This window comes from Pristis pectinata, chromosome 13 (genome assembly GCF_009764475.1).
Source record: "Pristis pectinata isolate sPriPec2 chromosome 13, sPriPec2.1.pri, whole genome shotgun sequence".
Lineage (NCBI taxonomy): Eukaryota > Metazoa > Chordata > Chondrichthyes > Rhinopristiformes > Pristidae > Pristis > Pristis pectinata.
In genome coordinates, this window is record NC_067417.1 from 49,111,714 (window position 1) to 49,132,808 (window position 21,095).

Consider the following 21,095-nt stretch of genomic DNA (forward strand, 5'->3'; position numbering starts at 1 on the left):
TAAACATCTTTATATTCAAAGTGGCTAGAACCAGAAAGTTACAAATGGACTTCCAAAGGCAATTTGATAAAGTACCAAAGTAGGCAGCCAGGGAGCTTCAAAGGGGCTGTGTCAGCTAATGAAAAAATGGCTAACAGGAAACAGACAGTAGTAAAAGGATGATTTTCAACTGGAGGGAAGTGTACAGTTCCCCAGGGGTCAGTATTAAGATCACTGCTTTCCTTTACACCTTGGACTTGAGAGTAGAAGACACAATTTTCACATCTGCAGATAATATAAAACTTGAAGGTGTACCAAATTGTGAGAAAGGTAGTGATAGACTTCAAGAAAATACAGACAGGCTGGTGGCAAGGACAGATCAGCGGCAGACGAAAAAGGAGCTGGTAAGATTTTGAAAGCCAAACATTTTCAGTACTTTGGGGCGAGCGAGTAGCTGGAATAGATTGTCAGTCATGGGTTGAAGAGCCAAATAACTGGCTTCTCTGCTGTAACAATTCTGTTATTTGGGATAATAGCTGACCTTGCTAGCAACACCATATTCCATAAATACAAGAACTGGCTGCTAAAACCATTTTCTTTCAAAAAAAAGCACGATAGAAAACACAAAATTTAATTAGAACAGCTCTAAGTCACTGTCTGGCATCTGTTCAAATAATGGCAGGATAAATCACGCTGCTGCACTAAACTTAAGGGTTATGAAATGCACCATACCAATTTATATTCCTCATTCCACACATCTACAGATGATAAAATTCCCGAGATATGTAATTTGCCTTCAAATTTGTACTAATTTGTCATTGGCCTGTTCAAAGCCTTTATACATCTGGCAGTGAGTTCCACTAGACAGTAAACACATGTAGGAGTTCTCACTGAGGCCTGAAAGAATGCCCATTTCTTCAGATTTTATTTTGCATCCTTCACTTAAACTTCAGTTAGCTGACATGAGCAAATACAAGTTTTTGAATACAGAAGCTACATGATCAGCTGCATCTTTTAATCCAAAAGCAAATACATCTGGTTCAGATGTGGACCTCATTTTTTGTGATCACATTTATCATACCACCTTCATACATTTAGCTAATTTTTAAATGAGCCCAGTGTCTCACCTCAAGTGCATTCTCTGGCCACCTGGCCCATACCAGTTCACACTTTGCAAGCAAATATATCAGTCTTAAATTTGTATTTCATAATCTAGAACTATTCAAGGCTTACTTTGCCCCATTAAGTAGTTAATGCATCTAGTAGCCATCCTCAGATGCATTGTTTGGAAGGTCCTCAGCCAACCAAGACATCCTTCTTTCTGATCTGATTAATACTACAAAATATTTTTGCTGCTTAGCTATAGAGTTTAGCATAGTCAATTAAGAAACAGTTCACACTCCAAAACAAGTACTGATGAAAAAAATTACTACCCGTTTAGCTACAACTTAGAGGTTTTCAGTGCACTATACAGAACACATGAAAGTTGTGCTGTCTAAATTACTTCCTTCAAATTTCCTGGAAATAAAACAGGTGTCAAAGGGAACTCTAAAATGAAGCATCTGTGAAGTGTTAGTTTCTAATTCAGCTGGCAAATCTGACTTTCTACCTTTTCCCCTTTCCCTGACACTTGATCCCTACTCCTTGGGCTGAATTGTCCAAACACCGACTGACCATAACTGCTGGCACTTATGTTCTTTCCAGGTCAAATGGTGACTGCACTGGCAGAATCAATGCTCACCAAGCTGGCAACCTTCCCATCATCCATTTGCTACTCCCTTAAGTGAGATATTTCCTAGTTTAGACATTGTTGGATTCCTCCAGCAGCAACAATTCCAGCTCATACTTCAACTAAAGTATTATTAATGCTGTGAGAAGCCTGTTGAAGGGTCTCAGTAAGCAGCAACATAATAAATGCCTCAACAGAATATGTCAATCGCTACTCGAATGAATATACAGGTATCAGTGTTGCAAACACTACAAACATACAGTCTTTCGTTTGCAGCTGGAGTGTCAGGCACTGGTACAAGCATTGCTCCTCCATTCCTCACCTACTTCCAAAGTCAGATTATCCAGATCTGTTCTGGTTAACATTCACAAATTAACTGGTTATTTATCACACTGTTTACCTTGAAATGCACGATTGCAATTTTCTGTCAAGTACCAGAGACCGCACTTTATAATCAATGATTGGTACTATGCACTTTGATACATTTAAGACATCTAACTATGAGCAATACAAATTAATTTTTTCTATCTGGAGCAAGTTGTACAAGTCACTTTTTTCTTATGAGCCACTAAAATAAAGGTGAAAATTAAATTAAAATAACCTATTTCACCAATATTTTTATGGCAAACTATTATACCTTCAGCTATATGGTAAATGGAACTCACTGCATTTTGCACAGTGACCAGATTTCTTAAGATGATGTGACTACTCTCTGCTGAAATTTGACAAGTCTATCTATTTTTAGCACACACAATACTACTGGATAACTGAGTTACACATTATACCATGCTTAAATCCATAAACACATTTACTGCATGAAGTAGAATGGGGATGACTGAGTAGATGCACTCTGAAATTCTAATCCTAGATGACAAGAGTTACCCAGGTTAGACAAAACCATAAAAAGACACATGTGTACAACATCTATAATTTTATTATTAACGAGATCTGGCTTAATGTGGATTAAAACAACACCAGTTAGAAAACATCCACCGTATAGTTTATATGAAAGTGGAGAAATAGAAGAGTTGGCCATTTAGGCCCTGGGCCTGCTTGCACTAAGATCATAGCTGATTTTTTACCTCTCTGTGACTTTCCCATTCTAAACCCATATCCTTCCATTCCTTTAAAACCAAAAAAATGTCACCGTGTTCAATAGACTCAACTTAGCCTTCACACTCCCCTTGGGTAGAGAATTCCAAAATTCACCATTCTATAGATGAACAAATTTCCTGGAAGGTTTATTTTGAGAATGTGATCCCTTGTTTTAGACACCTCAGCCAGGAGAAACCATCCCTGCATTTACCCTCTGAAGCTCCTAAGTATTTTGTGTATTCTCCTTCTTCTAGAGTATAGGCTCAGTTTTCTTACTGCCTCCTCAAAGGACAATTTCTACCATCCCCCAGCCCCATCCCTGGAATCAACCTGTGACCACTGATCGAATTGTAATCACTTTCACAGATGAGAAACAGCAAAACTGCTTAATACCTTGTCTCTAATGCCAATCTAGTTGAATGGAGTTAATTACCTCTGTGTGCCTTTGTAGGAAAAGAATAACAGGACATTTTTGTTCAAGCTTAGCTGCCAATAGGCAGGAATAATCTCCTGTCCAAATCACTTTCATGCCATTGTGCTGTTAGAGGATCTAAAAATCACTTCTTTAAAATCTATTAATGAGACGTGGTCATCTCTGGCAAGGCCAGCATTTATCACAATTCCTGCCCTTCAGATAGTGATAGATCTTTCTTAAAGGCAACAAATTTCCTAAAACAGCTCTGCTTAGTCATTTAAATTCGTTGAGTCAATTAGACGATTAAGTGATGATGCCATTTCTGGTCACTCAGCCAAAATAAATAGAACTAAGGTATAGATTATAGAACAGTGGAACTTTTCAACTACACTTGCTGAGGGTGATGTAGCAAAATAATTGACTATATTAGAATGATATTCTTTTAGCAGACAGCCAGTGAGAGAAATAACACCTTTTAGACATTTGGAATTGGTCTGCTAGTTGGAAGCAACTTTTCACAGTGCAGAATGTCAAAATTCAAACCCTGCTAATGGCACATAATAAGATTTTAGCATTGGAGTGGCATTTTGATTGTCAGAAAATCTAATAAATCAAGCATACTTTCTATAAGCCAACACAATTCTCCCTACATCAACTGCATCACTGTATACAATCCAATGACAAAAGAACACTTTAATCCAAACTGTATTTGACAGCAAAAAAGTAAAACTTATATTCACTATGTCAATGGTTTACTTACCACTTCTTTCACAACATCAATAAATATTTCTACATTCCAAGTATGGGCCTGTGCAGAGTCTGTTTTATCCTTCCCATCACTCCAGATTCCACTTCCAGGGGCTGAGATGGACTGTGAACAAAGGTAAAATTTTCATTGATGAATAAAAAAACAAATTAGTGATATACTTACCTAGTCCCTTCTAAATGATTTACCAATTTAGTTATCACCACTAAAATGCATAGGCAGAATACATAGTCATATCTTTCAATTTTTTTCTTAATACAGAACTCAAGCATATACTTTATCTTGTCAATTTTTCCACCAGACACTAGTATCAGCTTGGATCTCATCTAACAGTTAAGAGGTTGCACATTTAGGCTTCACCATGACCAGAGTACATAATCTAGGCAAAGAGAATACTACAGTGCTATAGGTGCTGCCTAATGATGTAATGTAATGCAAGGCCCCAGCTATATTGCCGGGCATGGGCAAAATGTAGAAAGGAACTAAAAGAAAGGCATCTGCATGGCATCACATATCTTAAAGCAACATCATCAAAACTAACTTTCTTCATTTTCTTTGCAACTATTAATTGTCACTACCTACAAAACATCAAGACACAAGAAAGTGAGATCGGAATTTTGAGTTGTAAAAATCAGAGCATATGTGCAAGTTAGAGAAAGTTTACCATCGTCACTGAAAGAGGACAGCTTGCAATTGTGATAATATCAAAGCAGAACTAGTGAAGGACAAGAACGCAGAGGCAATGGTGGTGTCCTGCTATTATTCTAACAGCAATTTGAGGAAATGTAACAATCCTTCCAACGATGCTGTTCAATTTAACACTCCACAAATTCAGAATGCAAAGATAACGACTGCAGCAGTAAAAGGCAACAGAACAACCACTGGGTGGGTGAGTGAGCATGTAGTACAGCAGATGGAGAGAAGCCTGAAGTTTGCATACAATTCTGTTCAAGAATACAAAATGCTGGAAATACTCAGCAGGTCAAGCCTCATCTGTGGGATAACAGAGTTAACACTTCAGATGCAGCCTGCTGAGCACTTCCAGCATTTGCTGTTTTTATTTTAGATTTCCAGAACTTGCAGCTTCTTTTCTGTTTAAGGAGAATCTACTATAGAAGCCCCCAAGTTGACGAAAGGACTTTTAACCAGGTTAGCCAAACTATCTGAAGAATGGAGAAAGTACTTCTGATTTGGAAATTGAAATCAATTACTCCATTAAGTAGACTGTTAATTGCAAAATTGTAACACCACCAAAAATATAGTAAAACTTCGATAATGCACTATTCAACTATTGAGAAATCTCTAGCAACAAAAAAGGTGCAGTGGGTCAGGCAGCATCTGTGGAAACAGATACAGCAGCAGACAGAGGCATGTATGTACATGCTCCGGAAAGGGCAGAAAATATACAACAATTCTCTTGTTCTCATTGGAACCTTGGCTTTATGACATACTATTGTGGAGAAATGGCTCCCAGCTGGGAAGTTAATCAATAGAATTACAAAACTGTATCCCATTAGTTCAGCAGCACAACTACACGTTTTTCATATATTTGTATGTTCTTATTTGCTGTAATTATGCTTACTTGCAAGGAAATACCATCAGTCAGGCCTGAATGTGTCCGAGCCATCATTCCCAATACCCTGGCAACCTGAGAAGCCGTCACTTCCCGAACCCCAAACTGCAAAATGATTTGACGGCATTCTTCAGCGCTGCAAAAAAAAAAGTTAACATTCAGATAGTGAAGTTTTCCAAAATTCAATTTTTCTCTTTAAGTATTAAACAAAAGTAACGGACTACATTCAACAAGAACCTCGAAGCAAAGTTGCAGTTCCTGTTAGGACAGTACCTTTGATTGTCAATGTCATCTTTGTTGAGTACCAATGCCCCCTCCTTTGGAGGAAGATCATTTTAAATTTGGAATGCTATGAAGGGAAGTGGGTTTGGCTTTTTCCAACTGTACATAATCAAGTAAAAGCTATTCAACTAACAAAATTCTTCTGTAGGTGGAGTACATATTTAAGTAGTTCATGTAGCAGCACCCCAATGATGACAGCAAGTTTCAAAACATCCATATCAACCACAAACAATCTCTACAATCTGCAGTAAAAGACTTTGTAAGGACTAGAATTGACAATCAGGATCTCAATAGTTTTACTTTATTCACAAAACATTGAGCTCGTGGTGAATCACTTGTCATGAAAAGGTGAATGAAAGGTGGATGTATAGATTTATCCCAAGCATATAAAAGTGAACAGTGATACAAGACATGCATTCTCAATCGTAAACTTAGTATATCACAAACTGATGAGCAGTGAACAGATAAAGAGATTCCCAAAACTTGAATACGTGGCTTATCTGGGGATTTAAATCTGCATAAATAAATTCAAGGGCCTACAACTATTGAGCAATATTACTTAAATGATTCTCTAGAACATTACTACCTTTGACAATTTTTATAATGAACTTTCACAAAGTTAGTCTATTAATGTAGTTAACTGATTAGAGTCGTAGATAGAGTTATACAGCACAGAAATAGGCCTTTCAGCCCAACTTGTCCATGCCAAGCAAGTTGAGCGAGTCCAATTTCCACGCTTTTGATCCTTATCCCTCTAAACCTTTCCTAGCCACATACCTGTCTAAATGTCTTTTAAACACTATAATTTATACCCACCTCTATCACTTCCTCAGGCAGCTTATTCCATATACTCACCATCTTCTGTGTGGAAAAAGTTGGCCCTCAGATCCCTTTTAAATCTTTCCCTTTTCACCTTAAACCTATGCCCTCTAGTTTTAGACTCCCCTACCTTGGGGGGAAAAAAACTCTGACCATTCACCTTATCTATTCCCCTCATGATTTTATATACATCTATAAGGTCACCCCTCAGCCTTCGATGCTCCAGGAAAGAAGTCCCAACCTATCCGTTCTCTAGTTATAGCTAAAGCTCTGCACTCCTGGTAACATCCTTGCAAATTTTTTCTGCACCGTTTCCAGCTTAATGACATCCTTCCTATACCCAGGTGAACAGAATAGCACGCAGTATTCCAAGTGGGGTCTCACCAACATCTTGTACAGCTGTCCCAACTCTGAAATGCAATGCCCTGACTGATGAAGGCAAACGTACCAAACAACTTCTTCACCACCATGCCTGTCTCTCTACTTTCAGGGAACTATAAACCTGTACCCCTCAGTCTCTGTTTTAGAACACTTTTTCAGAGCCCTACCATTTACTGTGCAATTCCTGCTCTAGCTTAACCTACTAAAGTGCAACGCCTTGCTCTTCTCCAAATTATATTCCATCTGTCAGTCTCTTGCCCACTTCCCAAGTTGGTCTCGATCCCCTTGTAAACTTAGATAACTCTCTTCACTGTCCACACCAACAATTTTCGTTTCATCCACAAACTTCCTAACCATGTCAGCCAAATCGTTAACACAGATGACAATCAACAGTGGACCCAGCACTGACCCGTGCAGTACAACACTGGTCACAGACCTCTAATGTGAAAAACCCTCCACTACCACCCTCTGCCTCCTCTCACCAAGCCAATTTTGTATCCAATTGGGAAGCTCGTCCTGGATTCCACATGATCTAACCTTCCAAACCAGCCGACAATGCAGGACCTTGTGAAAGGCCTTGCTAAAATCCATGTGGACCACCTATCACCCTGCCCTTGTCAATTATCTTGCTCACCTCTTCAAAAATAACTCAAATTCGTGAACCACAATATCGCATGCACAATGCCATATTAACTATTCCTAATTAGTCCTTCCCTTTCTAAAATGTTGGAAGATCCTGTCCCTCAGAATCCCCTCCAGTAAATTTCCCATCACTGATGTCAGGCTCACTGGCCTAGAGTTCCCTGGCTTGTCCTTGTCGCTCTTAAGTAAAGGCACAACACGAGCTACCCTCCAGTCTTCCAGTACCTCACCCCTAGCTAAGGAAGATTCAAATATCTCTGCCTGGGTCACTGCAATTTCTTCCCTAGCTTCCCACAATGTCCTAAGATACACTTGGTCAGGTCCTGAGGACTTGCCCCCCTTAATATGCTTTAAGACTGCCAAAATCTTCTCCTTCATAATGTCAAGATGTTCCAAGACATCACTATTCATATCCCCCAATTCCTTAGTTTGCATGACCTTCTCCACAGTAAATACAGGTGAGAAATATTCATTTAAGATCTTGTCCATCCCTTGTGATTCCACACATAGACAACTACATTGATAAGGATAAGGGGACCTATTCTCTCCCTTGTTACCCTTTTGCTCTGAATATACTTGTAGAACCTCTTAGGATTCTCCTTTATCTTATCTGCCAGAGGTATCTCATGTCCTCTTTTTGCCCTCACAAGGATGACTATCAGGACATGTGAATGAACATTTGAATCCTCCCTTAACAATACAGGTGGCACGAATTATTACAAACCACATCATGGCACTGTGCATCCAGACAAATTTGTGGCCATGATTTCCAGTGGTGTATATTCATGACACAACTGTACCACTCAACAGTACTCATGTTCTTATCCACAGTGAGAATCAGAAAAGCAAACAAAAAGTACAAGAGGCTACTTGTGGCACCAGTAAAAACTTGTGTGCAGGTATCCTGTCTGCATTCTTAACAAGAAATGTTTACTTTTCTTTTGCAGAGGAAAGCTTCAAAAATTGTTTAGATTGGACATCTGGTCATTTCAGGGGGTCCAGATGCCTGATATGAATGCCAAATCTTTATACAAATGGTGATTTGTTTAAGGACAAAATAAAATATGGAATTGGAATTTCACAACACAATCAGTCATTCAGCCCATTGGAATGGCTCTCAAAGCTCTTCATTTAGTTTCTAATTTTTACCTTTCAAATATTTCCTACTTCCCCTTCAAGAACCATTACAGGATTATCCTTCCATCATTGCTTCTGGCTGGCCATTTTATATTCTGACACACCCATGTTAAAAATATCTAACTTCTTTCATTGTTCTCCAATTATCTTAAGTCAACAAATAATACCGTAAACTTTTCATAGTTTTTTAATACCTGTAACTCGGAGCCTTCTCTACTCTGGTGAAAATAGCTTCACTAATTTCCTCTCAAAATAAAGAGCCACTTTTTCTTTGAAGTTATATTATATTCCATATGCATTCTGAGGGCAAGCACACAAACACTGTAACTGCTGTCTGACACTATCCAAATGACCCAGTTACAATTTTTTTTAAATTGCATCAACTATTTCTTTCCTTAAGTCAAATCACAAAGTACCTCATCTTTTCGCCCTACACTTTAAAAAAAAGTTCCAAGTGACTTCAAGACATACCGCAATATTTCTATTTAAAACCTGGTAATGCTTTTCAGCTTTTTCACCTGTATTAATACAGCCTATATCATTAGCCTATAACTCTAGCTTCAAGTTTACAGGAGAAAGTCATTTTCTAGCAGAGAATAGAAACATTCAAGGAACTCCAGCAAAATAACATTCTCAATGAACAACCTGGTAGGGAAATACTTCAGCTTCTGAGCAAAACTGGCTGGCTGAGCTTATTTAGAATTAATCCCACAAAAGTCAGTAATAAGTACACTTTTACATACCTTGTACAAAAGCTGTAGCCTACTTCTTGCATAAAATCTGCTAGTGAGCTGTCCATCATGGTCTTCACTATCCCTCCCGAATCAGACAAAATCCTATCCATCAGAATGTCCCGTTTTTCAGGATATAGCAGTGGTGCAAGCACCACAGGACAACGCTCTTGCGGGAAATCTGGTGTAAAAAAATACAATGCGTCACAAAAATAGTAACTTGGAAGTGTCAACTGTTAAAGAAATCAATGGGTCTATTGAGATCCCTCCAAAGAATTAGGTATATTCATCCAGAAAGTATAATTTGAAAATAATTCACAGCAAGCATTGAACGTTTCTTCAATATATATCCATTTTCTTTGTCTGCTAGCCCACAAACATAATATGAATCTCAAGTCATCAGCAGAGACCATCCAAGCATCATTCTCAATTCTTTCTCCCCCAGTGTATCAGTACCCTTGCCTTTCCATAACTTCCAAAATGTGAGGGGGCATAACCTCATTACAGATTTTCTCAATGTAGCAGGGATGAGAGAATTAAACACTTTACAGTTAAAATCTTCCCTATTCTGTGCAAAGGAAAACCTGTTTGAACAAGATATCAGATGGTGACCAGAAAGCATGGAAATATGCCTCAGAAATTAGAGTTTAATAATGCAAAGTATGGAACTTGCAACTTCAAACTGCAGTAATTATACATGGTTAAACTAGTACTAAGACAGGTCAGAATCTCCTCTTCTCCCCACCCCAACCTCCCCCAGAAATGGCCCAAATCGTTTTCTGAAGTCACTTTAGCGGTTCAGTATGTTCCAAATGATTTCACTACCATTTTTGGCAAGTGTTGCTTCCCCCGCGCCCCCCCTTAGTGTTAGATCTTAGAATATTCTTGTGAGCATCTTCAAGCAGTTCAAGGAAAGAAAGACAGAACATTCTCAGGGAAAATGTGAATGGAAAACAAATGCAAGTTTGAAAATATTTGAAAAGGTACGAGGATAGAGATCACGAATTATTCCAGATTCACTCTTTGGTTCAGACTTCTAAAAACCCTACAAAACCAAAAACAAACTAGTCCTCACACAAGCTGCAAGAACAAAGACATAAATAACCTACTGTTATATGCAATTGTTTAAACTACCCACACTTCCCCATTCCGGCACAGCATTTTCTTACCCCTTCGGGAACAGAGGATCAATCAACCATGCTTTGCTTACCTCTGCGCAATGTCTTAAGGAAAGCGTCAATCTGTTCCTGTCCAACACCAAATGCTCCCTTTTGCCCAAAAAGAAGGTGGGACAGGAGCAGGTGCAGGACTTCTATCGCAATATCCTGAAAGCCACCTTCTTGGTTCCCACTCACGTCTGCGTCGATGTAGGATCGCAGAAGATCCGGAAGCTTCTGTTTCACAAACTGGAGAGCTGAAATTGGAGAAAGATGTGTGATACATGGGCAAAATCAACCTACATTTTGCCTCAATAGCTAAACTAGCATTTGGAACAGCAGGTGACTGTATGAAGAAAATTAGTACTACAAGTTGCCAGATCACTAATAACTTTGCTGAACCTTCCAGTTGTGAGGCAGGTGCTGTTGGAAAAGTTTGGGCAAACTAGAGGAGAGGTAAAACATTTACAAATTAACACATCTTGGGACACTCCAAATTAATGCAAATTTCTGTAACATGGTATCCTGTCAAGATTTGAGCTGGTAAAGAAACAAATCATTTGGAATGAGGGGTGGTGGGGAGGGCAATTAAACTCACAGCTCAAGAAAATTTATATCATACACTGTTAAACCAATCATCCTTTTTCATCCAAAGCTTTTCAGTAACAAATGTTCCTTTAGAAGTACTGTTTTTCTTGCAAAGTACAGCTGCTCTCTTACTGTTGAATCAAATACGCAGAAATAAAGAGAGAAAAAACATTCTTCATTCAGAACCTACCACAACTTAATGAATTCATTAAATAGAATACTGACTCTCGGCAATTTACTTTAAATTTTTATTTACAATCTAATAAAAACTGTTTTCACTGAAGGTCATATAATATTGAATCTGGTAATAGATAAAAACTGAATGAATGCCAACAGATCATCCTAAAACTGTAACCTCCAGTCCTTCATTTTTTGAGAAACTTCCACAAATTCAAAGTGCTAATGTGAACAGCCCTAAGGAACTGGGAAGAGACTTTTTTTTAAAAACTGGAATTTGCAATGAAGGATACTGGAAATACCATTAAAGTTACCTTCCAACCATTAACAATAACTGTAAAGTGTGCTGTACAAATAAATTAGACGAGCCTAAGTCACCAGCTTCAAGTGGTTCTTTTCACTTTATTTATAGTGAAGGTAATTAACAACTAGATATTGCATTTGACAACTGTGCATTTCCAAGTTATTTCACCTGACCAAACTGCTCAAATTAAGCAGTTAAGCAAACAAATCTAACCACAATCCAACACCCAAAGAAAATTCAATTTTTGTATGCTCACCATACTTACAACTTCATTGCTTCTAACTGGCACTGCTGTTATAGTATAGTGCTTTTAAACAAACATTTCCAACATGCCTACACTCCAAGTATTTTTGAGCAATTCTGTCAATTCATGTCAAGGTTTGTGTTCCACACTATAAATTAAGGAGAGGTTAATATTTCATAGCAAACTATTAAGGCCAGCTTAAGGAGAAAATAAGGAAGAGAAGGGCTATCATCTAGTCTAGATATTAGCCAAGTTCAGGTGAAGCTTCCATATGCAACAAATATAATTATTCTGTTTTAACTTTCAAATACAGGTTGAAATTACATAAACAAATTACTCACCAAACCCGCGCAGATCTGAGCTAGAAGAATTCAGCAAGGCAAGGCCAAAGATAACCTGAAACACAGAAGTCCATAACTCAAACTAGAACAGTTTATGTTGAGAATAAATTTAAAATGGAGAGAAGCAAGAACCAAGTCTGCAGAACAGCAATGTAATATCACGTTATCTTACCTCTTGGACCTTGCTTAACTTGAGCACTTTACTAAGCTGAGTAAACAGGTGGGGTGAAGGTTTCAGACTCTGTAAAAAAAAATAGAAACATGGGTTGAATTAGATAACAAGGAAGTAAAACCTAAATACTGCATTTGAAATTTAAAAAGCTGATGGATACTGCATCTGAATCAACAACTGTAAAAAAAGGATCAACTTTTCAGGAAGCAGGACAAAAGCCTTTCAACAGAAAAGTTATAACCAAAACATTAATTCTGCTAGGCATCTAGACATCTTTACTAGACATCTGTTGGGCTCCAAGTTGATCATTCATTGGGAACTTGCAAACAGTCTTATCATGAAGCTTCCTTTTCCAACTCAAACTTAAGTACCACATAGTTTTCTCAGTGGCAAAGACAGTGAATCACATATGAAGCAACAGTTAATCAAAATGAAACAGAAAAAAACCTGACAAATAAGAGCTTCACTGCTCACCCGGCTAATGCCCCAGCTTAATGCACTTTTTCTTGCCAGGAGTTGGCCATTTGCCTCCTTGAGCCTGTTCCATCATACAAAAATCTCATGGCTGATCTACATCAACACCATTTTCCTGCCCCATCTCATATCCTTTGATTCCTCAAATACCCAGAAATCTATCTCAGCTTTGGATGCTAATGACAGAGCATCTACAGTCCTTGTCATTAGAGAACTCCAATGATTTACCTCCCGAGTCAAGAAATCTCTTCATTTCAATCTTAAATAACCTAATTTTGAGACTGTGATTTTCTCCTCTTCCCCCACCCCTTAGATTTAAGATAAGATTTCTTTATTAGTCACATGTACATCGAAACACACAGTGAAATGCATCTTTTTGCATAGAGTGTTCCGGGGGCAGCCCACAATGTCGCCACGCTTCCGGTGCCAACATAGCATGCCCACAACTTAGGAAACATCCTCCTTGCATCTACTCTGTTGAGCCCTTCGAAGTAATTTGTATGTCTCAATGAGGTCTCCTCTCATTCTCCCAAATCCCAGAAGAAATCTAGCCCTACTCAATTTCACCTTCCAAGGAACCAGTCTGGTGAATCTTCACCATCTTCCCTCTACAGCAAGTATGTCCTTTTGAGGTATGACCATCAGAAAATTCCAAGTGTCATCTGGCCAAGGCTCTACTTAACTGCAGTAAGACATCTTTATTCTTGTAGTCAAATCCTGGAGCAATGAAGGGCAATGTACCATTTGTCATGCAAATTACCTGCTGCAGAACATGCACGTGCACAACTTATTGTAAGCTAACGAGGACACCCAGGTCCATTTGAAAAATCAACATTTCCAACCTTTCACCATTTTTTAAAAAAAATGCTCAGTATTTGGGGCGGCACGGTAGCGTAGCAGTTAGTGGAACACTATCACAGCGCCAGCAATCGGGGTTCGATTCCAGCTGCCTGTAAGGAGTTTGTGCATTCTCCCGTGTCTGCGTGGGTTTCCTCCAGTTGCTCCGGTTTCCTCCCACATTCTAAAGACGTACGGTTAGGTTAATTTGGGGGTTTAAAATGGGCAGTGCGGACTCATTGGGCTGGAAGGGCCTGTTACCACACTGTAAATAAAAAAAATTTGCTTCTTCTAATGAATCAGATCTCATATTTTTCCACACTGTATTCCACGGGACCTCCCAGCTTACGACCACCTGACTTACATACAGCCCGTATATACAGTCAAGTGTCTGGGAGACCAGCAGAATGGATTTGCTGGCTGCTGTGAGGGGCTGCAGGCGTCTTCTGCCTTGTGGGAACTTGGTTCACAGCCACATTTCCAACTTGCGAACTGTTCATATTACAAACTGTTCAGAGTAACGGAACCCTACCGTAACCTGGGGAGAACGTGTATTGCCCACTCATTTAGCTTATCCAGTTCCCCTTGAAGCACTGCTTGCATATTCAACTTATGTCATCACCACATTTGGAAATGCAACATTTGGTTCTCCCAGCCAAATCAATGCTGATTGTGAATAACTGGGGCCAAAGTACTGATCTTTGTGACACCCCACTAATCTCACCCTGCCAACCCATGAAGGATACATATACTCCTACGTATCTGTAACCAGCTTTCAATCACGTTGGTATATTACCCCTAACTCCACGTGCTCTAACCTCATTCACTAATCTTATGCAGGACTTTACCAAAAGCCTTCTGAAATTCAAAGTATATCACATCAATTGGCTCCCCTTTATCTACTCTGCTATATAGATTCTTAGAGAACCTCAATAGATCAGTCAAACATAGCTTCCCATTCATAAATCCATCTCTTCCTAGGCAACTCAATAAAGGCTTTGACTGCATTTGATGCAATAGAGAAACAATCTTTGCCTTAAACCCAGTACATAGTCAGAATCTTCAACAGGCTTCAGCCCAACCCAACACCCATGACAAGAGTTACTTTCTTCATGTCCACATCTGGCAAAGGAAAGTTCTCCTTTGAGTGACTTAACCACAGGAAACACAGAAAATATCATTCTGACATTCAATATGCTTGTGACCCTCTACCCCAAATGCCACATTCCTCTTTCCCTATACCATTTGATGCCTTGTGTCTTGAGATGTGTCTAACTCCTTCTATAGCCCGAGGCTGCAAATTCCACAGGATCACCTCTGTCCAAATCTCTTGCCATGTAACCAGAGATTGTAACACCTTGTTCTATTCACCTCAGCCAGAGGAAACACTTTCCTCACAACCAGTCTAGCATGTCAGAATTTTGTTACCTTCAAATAGATTCCCTCCCGTTCTTCTTGTATTCATAGCGATTACAAACCTAGTCCAGTTAATCTCTCCTCATATGGCAGTCCTACCATCCCAGGTATCAGTCTAGTGAACTCTGTTATACTCTTTTTTTTAAAAAAAAGACAAGACCAAAACTGCATTCAATAGCTCAAGTGTGGTCTCGCCAAGGCTTCACATAACTGTACCTGTATTCAAATCCTCTTGCTATGAATGCCAAAATACCAAATAGTTCTAATGGAATTTTTAAAAGTCCTGCAAATGGTTTCAAACACCAGCACTCTCTCATTCTGAAAGCACAAATTGTAAGGGCACCATACTTGACATAACTGAACAAATACCAATGACTTGGAACAGTCTGGTTGCAGATTTATACATCTGATCAGAATCAATCTTTCAGGAGTCACCAATACCAGCGATAGGAACAGAATCCATCAACCCACCAATCACTTTGGACAATTCATTGCTAAAATCAGGATATGAAGCAACAACTCAAGCAAGGACCCCTCCAACCCAGCAAGAATGAGGCAGAGCAACAAGAGATGACAAACTGCTAAACTGTGCAAGAAAGTGACGTTTTAGAGAATTAGAAACTGCAAGGCAGGCAGGGTGGGAAGATGCTACAAAACTTTTCATGTAATATGGAAAAGAATTTTTTTTTTAGGCACTGAAAATACATAAACTGATGTTCATGTAAAGCACTTACTACCCTTATGGAAAAAGTTCCCAAGGCAATGAAAGGCAAGAAATGCAAGGGGATTGAATTAACTTTCAACAGATTAATTTCTTCAATTCACTTTCCAGTACATACAGCAGAACTAGATTTCACTTGAGCATTCAGAAACTTCAATTTAAAAATCTAATTTCATGTAATCTAGCAAAAGGTTTTGAATTTCAAAATAGGAAAAACGGCATTAAAAGCAAAAAGCTATTCATTGATGCTTAAAGTAAATTTTTACAAGTGCTGCAAAAGAAATCGTGCTCATAAACATCCCTGCCTCCAAAAATAATGTAACAAAGTGACACCTGATACAAAGTTTCATTTGCACATAGTACCAGCATTAATAAAAGAGACAGATATCGAGCATGGGCTCTTTGGCAATTCAGTTTTATGGAATCTTTATCCTGAAATCTGCCTGCCATCTGGTGGTAATATGAATCTGCAAGTGAAAAGGGAACTGGAAATTTCACAGGTCCAGAAAGAACAACAATACCTTTATCCATTGTGAACTTAAGTATTCAAACCAAAATGATTTCAAATAGGTATTAAATACCAATTTCAATGGACATCCCATTTACCACTCAAGATTCCCATTATACCGTATTGTATCAAGAACACAAGGACAGAAGTAGACTGTTCACCCGCTTGAGCCTGTTAAGATTGTGGCTGATCAGAACTTCACTTGCCCCGCTTTGCTCCAAATCTCTTAACACCCTAAATTGATAATTCTATTGATTTCAGTCTTAAAAGTTTCAATTGATTCAACAATCATGAGATATCCTCCCTGGTCACAAGCTGCATGAACACTGTCACATCAATTCTGTCTTCAGACTCATCCTCATGGATGATCTGGTTAAATGGTGCACCAAGCTTCAGAATGTTTTAAAGGAGCATTAAAAATACATTGCAAATGCTCTAATTTTTCTTTCAACTTCCGAGTTCAGTTCTCTATGCAAATGGAACAGCTTACATTGAAGTTACAGAAAATTTAACCACCATCTTCTTAGAAAACCTTTCCCAATGGCAATTTAAATTTCCTTCAAACAGAGCCAACTCTAATCCAACATAAATTCATGCTTTTTGAAATAGGTCATGCTGCTCACCAACATACCACCACCGACCCATTTAAATTTTTTCACAATTACTTGTCCTCGCATACATACCACCACTGCCCCATTTAATTTTTTTTTCACAATTACTTGTCCTTGCATTCTCACCAATTAACAACAGACACAAAATTGCTGCTCTAATCTTTCTAATTAAAATTATTAGAGTAGGGACAGTTTCTCCAAAACTTTTTAAAACACTGGAGATCAGGGGCACACATTCACCATCTTAAACCTCCAGAGACATAACCATGAGGCACTTGAATGAAAATTTGATCTTCCATCCTGGGTGCTACACACTCAGGATGCAAGATCCAGCAGCCATAATTAATCACTGGAACTAATAAAGCAATGATCATCTTCAGCACAGAAAATCCAAGCCAATCAGATACTTACATATTCTTAAATAATGGCCAGTGGTTAAAAATGACAATCCTGCATTGAGTCACACAAACTAGGAAGGTCTTAAGTTTAATGCACAGTTTCTGTAAACTAGGTAATATGAGCTCATGTAAATCTTGGCTGAATAAAGAGCAAGACCAAAAAATAACTTGTATGGAGGCAGACAAAGTTATTGGGGTTCTTAATGAATAGCTTGTGGCCACCTTTGAAAAGGACAAGGACAATAATAAAGCTGTATTGAGGAAGTGTGCATACTATTAGATGGGAAAATCAAAATAAGAGAGGAAGAGGTTTAGCATTCTTGAAAGTAGCAAAATATATCCCATGCTACTAAAGCAGCAAGGGAAGAAATTGCAGAGGCACAGACCATTTCTCAATCATGAAAGGTCATTGACCTAAAATACTAACAGCTTCTCTCTCTGACCCGCTGAATGTCTCCAGCATTTTCTGTGTTTATTTCAGATTTTCATCATCAGCAGTTCTTTAGTTTTTAGATTTTCCAATGATCCCAGGCTACAGTCAAGTGATCCCAGATGACTGCTAACATTGTTTAAAAAAGAAAAGGAATAAACTAATTAATTGCAGGCTGCCTAGTTAAATTCAGTGGTGGGCAAATTATTCAAATCAATTCTGAGGGACAATATAAACCAATATAACACTTTTTAAATTAAATTTTATTTACAGCGTGGTAACAGGCCCTTCCGGCCCAAAGAGTCCACGCCGCCCATTTTAAACCCCCAAATTAACCTACCCGTACGTCTTTAGAATGTGGGAGGAAACCGGAGCACCCGGAGGAAACCCACACAGACACGGGAGAATGCACAAACTCCTTACAGACAGCGACGGGAATCGAACCCTGATCGCTGGCACTGTAAATAGCGTCGCGCTAACCGCTACGCTACCATGCCGCCCCTTCATTTAGAGAAAGACAGATCAATCAATCACAGTCAGCGTGGATTAAGGGAAGGTTACATCTGACTACCTTGAAAGAAGGATGGGTCACTAACAGCAGTGCATTTGATATACTCTTCACAGATTTCAGCAAACTGGCTTTTAACAAGGTCCCATGTGGCAGGATGGTCAAAAGTAAAGGTGCATAGGATCCATTGGACAGGGACAAATTAAATTTTTAAAAAATTGGCTCATTGGCAGCAATTGGAATGTAATGATTGACATGCTGTCTTAGTGACTGGAAGGCCATTATCAATGGCATTCCACAAAGTTCAGTGGGTGGTCCTTTCCTTTTTGTAATAAATGCATGAGCCATGATAAAGACATCTATCTAAAGAAAAGTTTTTAAAAAATGGCCAAATGGTTGACAGATACAAAGAAAGCATTCAAGTGCAGAAGTCCAAAAATTGTCTGGTCAATTAAGACAGAAAAATAGCAAATTGAATTTAATCCAGAAAAGTGCAAGGAAATACACTTAGAAGTTACGACCAGCAAGTCAATATACAATAATCGAAGCATATTGGGTGGTGCTGAACAGAGGAAGCTTGCAGTGCACGTCCACACGCTTCAAAATAGCAGGAAAAGTCGATAAGGTTAATAGAGAATATGGCATGTTTTTCTTTTATTTTAGAAAAACAAGGCAGGAATATGCTAGGGAGATAAAGCTACAACTGTACTATGCTCCACAGATGCTGCCTGACCCACTGAGTTGCTTCAGCAGTTTGTTTCCTACTCCAGATTCCAGCCTCTGCAGCTGCTTGTGCCTCTCGTCCTTGTTAAGCCAGAGCTCAAGTACGCCAAGTTTGTTCTCATTGCAGGAAAAACGTGCTAGCCCTGGAGGTGGTGTGGAGATTTACCAAAATGTTCAGTAAAGTAACAAAAAAAATGCTGGAGGAACTCGGGCAGCATCTGTGGAGGAAAATGAACAGTCACCATTTCAGGTCGAGACCCTTCTGGACTGAAAGGAAGAAGGGAGATAGCCAGTATAAAGAGGTGAGGGGAAGCAGTGGAGCAAGAGCTGATGGGTGATAAGTAGATCCAGGTGAACAGGGGTGATAGGCAGATGGAGGAGAGAAGAGTGAAAATAGAGAAGCTGGGAGATGATAGGTGGAGGCACAAAGGGCTGCAGATGATGGAATTTCATAGGAAAGGAAGGTGGAGCAAGCAGATGGGAATAGTAGAGAGAGGGGACCAAGTGGGAGGAGTGTGTGGGTGATGGGCAGATAGAGTAGGTGGAGGAGGGGCATATCTCATGCAATTGAAGAAGCAGACCATTTCTCAATCATGAAAGATTATTGATCTAAAACATTAACAGCTTCTCTCTCCTTCCTAGTCAGGGTTTCAACCAGAAACATTGACAATTCATTCACCACCCCCCCTCTCATGCTGCTTGACCTGCTGAGTTCCTCCAACAGATTGTTGCTGGAAAGTGATATCAGATGACAATTAGATTGGGATCGGCTATAATGAGGAGGCTTGTGAGTGAAAGGCTACCTTAGGATAAAATGGAAAATCCATAACTTGCAAAGCTATAACTCAAGCAAAAAAATTAACCTTCAACTAGCAACATAAATAAAAATGCAATTTCCATCTACTAACAGTCTTGAATTCAATGTGGCAAATAAAATTCAGTGACAGGATTTAAATACTAAATATACACTCTATACTACAACTTTCAAAAGAACATTGATTAAAAAAATGTTTCAGACACAGGCATAGATGGGAGTTTCAAATCAACATACCATGGAACAAGCATCTTATTCATTATGTAACAAGTGCCTACCTTCTGATAGTGCAATGGATTGTCAATGGCGTAGCACAGCGTCGAGATAAAGTTAGGCTTGGTAATCAGCGACGCACACTCCTGAATCAGAAACTGAGTCTGCAACAATAATTTTTTTTGGAAAAGTGGTCAGAATAATTCAAGATAGTATAGTTGTATCCAAGTGATAAACACTCACAAACATTTCACACACAATAGAATCCATTAGTTAAGTTATTTGGCCAAGATATAAGACTGGATGAACCGCACTACACAAACTAAACTGAGCAAACCTCAGTTCTGCACTGTTAACTTACAATATCTCAAAGCCCAACATGGCTCCCTTTGAGATCTTTATTAAACAATGACGAGTTATCCAGCATCTTCTTGATAAAAAGCAAAGCAACTCATCAGTTCTGCAGCCACTGCATGGAAATGCAATTCCTTTACCATCTTTAGTTTTGAATTCAGATTTTTGTACAATCAATTCTGATTGACACTATTACATTACAGTAAGTTGTAATCCAACTCTTAAATTTTTAGTATGCACTAAACATCACTGCAGAAACTGGAAAAGATACTTCAGATTCACATGATTGTAAATTTTGCTTGCATGAGGTTCTCACATGATCTCAGAGTTATTTTTTGGGGAGAAAGGAGGAAAGAAACGACTGCATCTAAAAGGAATAGTATACTTTTAAGGGGATGCTGCAGTTTCATCTAAACTAGATTTGAAAGATTAAATTGTGAGAACAGGTTGCATGAACTCAATTAATATCACTGAATTGGTGTGGTTAAGATTACAGGATCTAGCTTGGTAGATAGAGAAAATATATCCTCTGGTGGATGAATCCCAACAAGGCAGC

The 21,095-nt window shown here is 38.8% G+C and overlaps 1 protein-coding gene across 4 annotated transcripts in view; it reads right to left on the bottom strand.

Moving 5' to 3' along the window:
• cnot1 (CCR4-NOT transcription complex, subunit 1) overlaps window positions 1–21,095 on the bottom strand; it is a 156,652-nt gene that overhangs the window by 114,030 nt on the left and 21,527 nt on the right. For all 4 annotated transcript variants that reach the window (XM_052028159.1, XM_052028160.1, XM_052028161.1 and 1 more), the window contains 7 exons: window positions 20,251–20,349; window positions 12,533–12,601; window positions 12,361–12,415; window positions 10,760–10,963; window positions 9,562–9,730; window positions 5,567–5,693; window positions 3,979–4,089 (listed from right to left, as the gene is read on the bottom strand). In XM_052028159.1, the coding sequence (XP_051884119.1) occupies window positions 3,979–4,089; window positions 5,567–5,693; window positions 9,562–9,730; window positions 10,760–10,963; window positions 12,361–12,415; window positions 12,533–12,601; window positions 20,251–20,349 (834 nt within the window). The remainder of the gene's footprint in view (window positions 1–3,978; window positions 4,090–5,566; window positions 5,694–9,561; window positions 9,731–10,759; window positions 10,964–12,360; window positions 12,416–12,532; window positions 12,602–20,250; window positions 20,350–21,095) is intronic.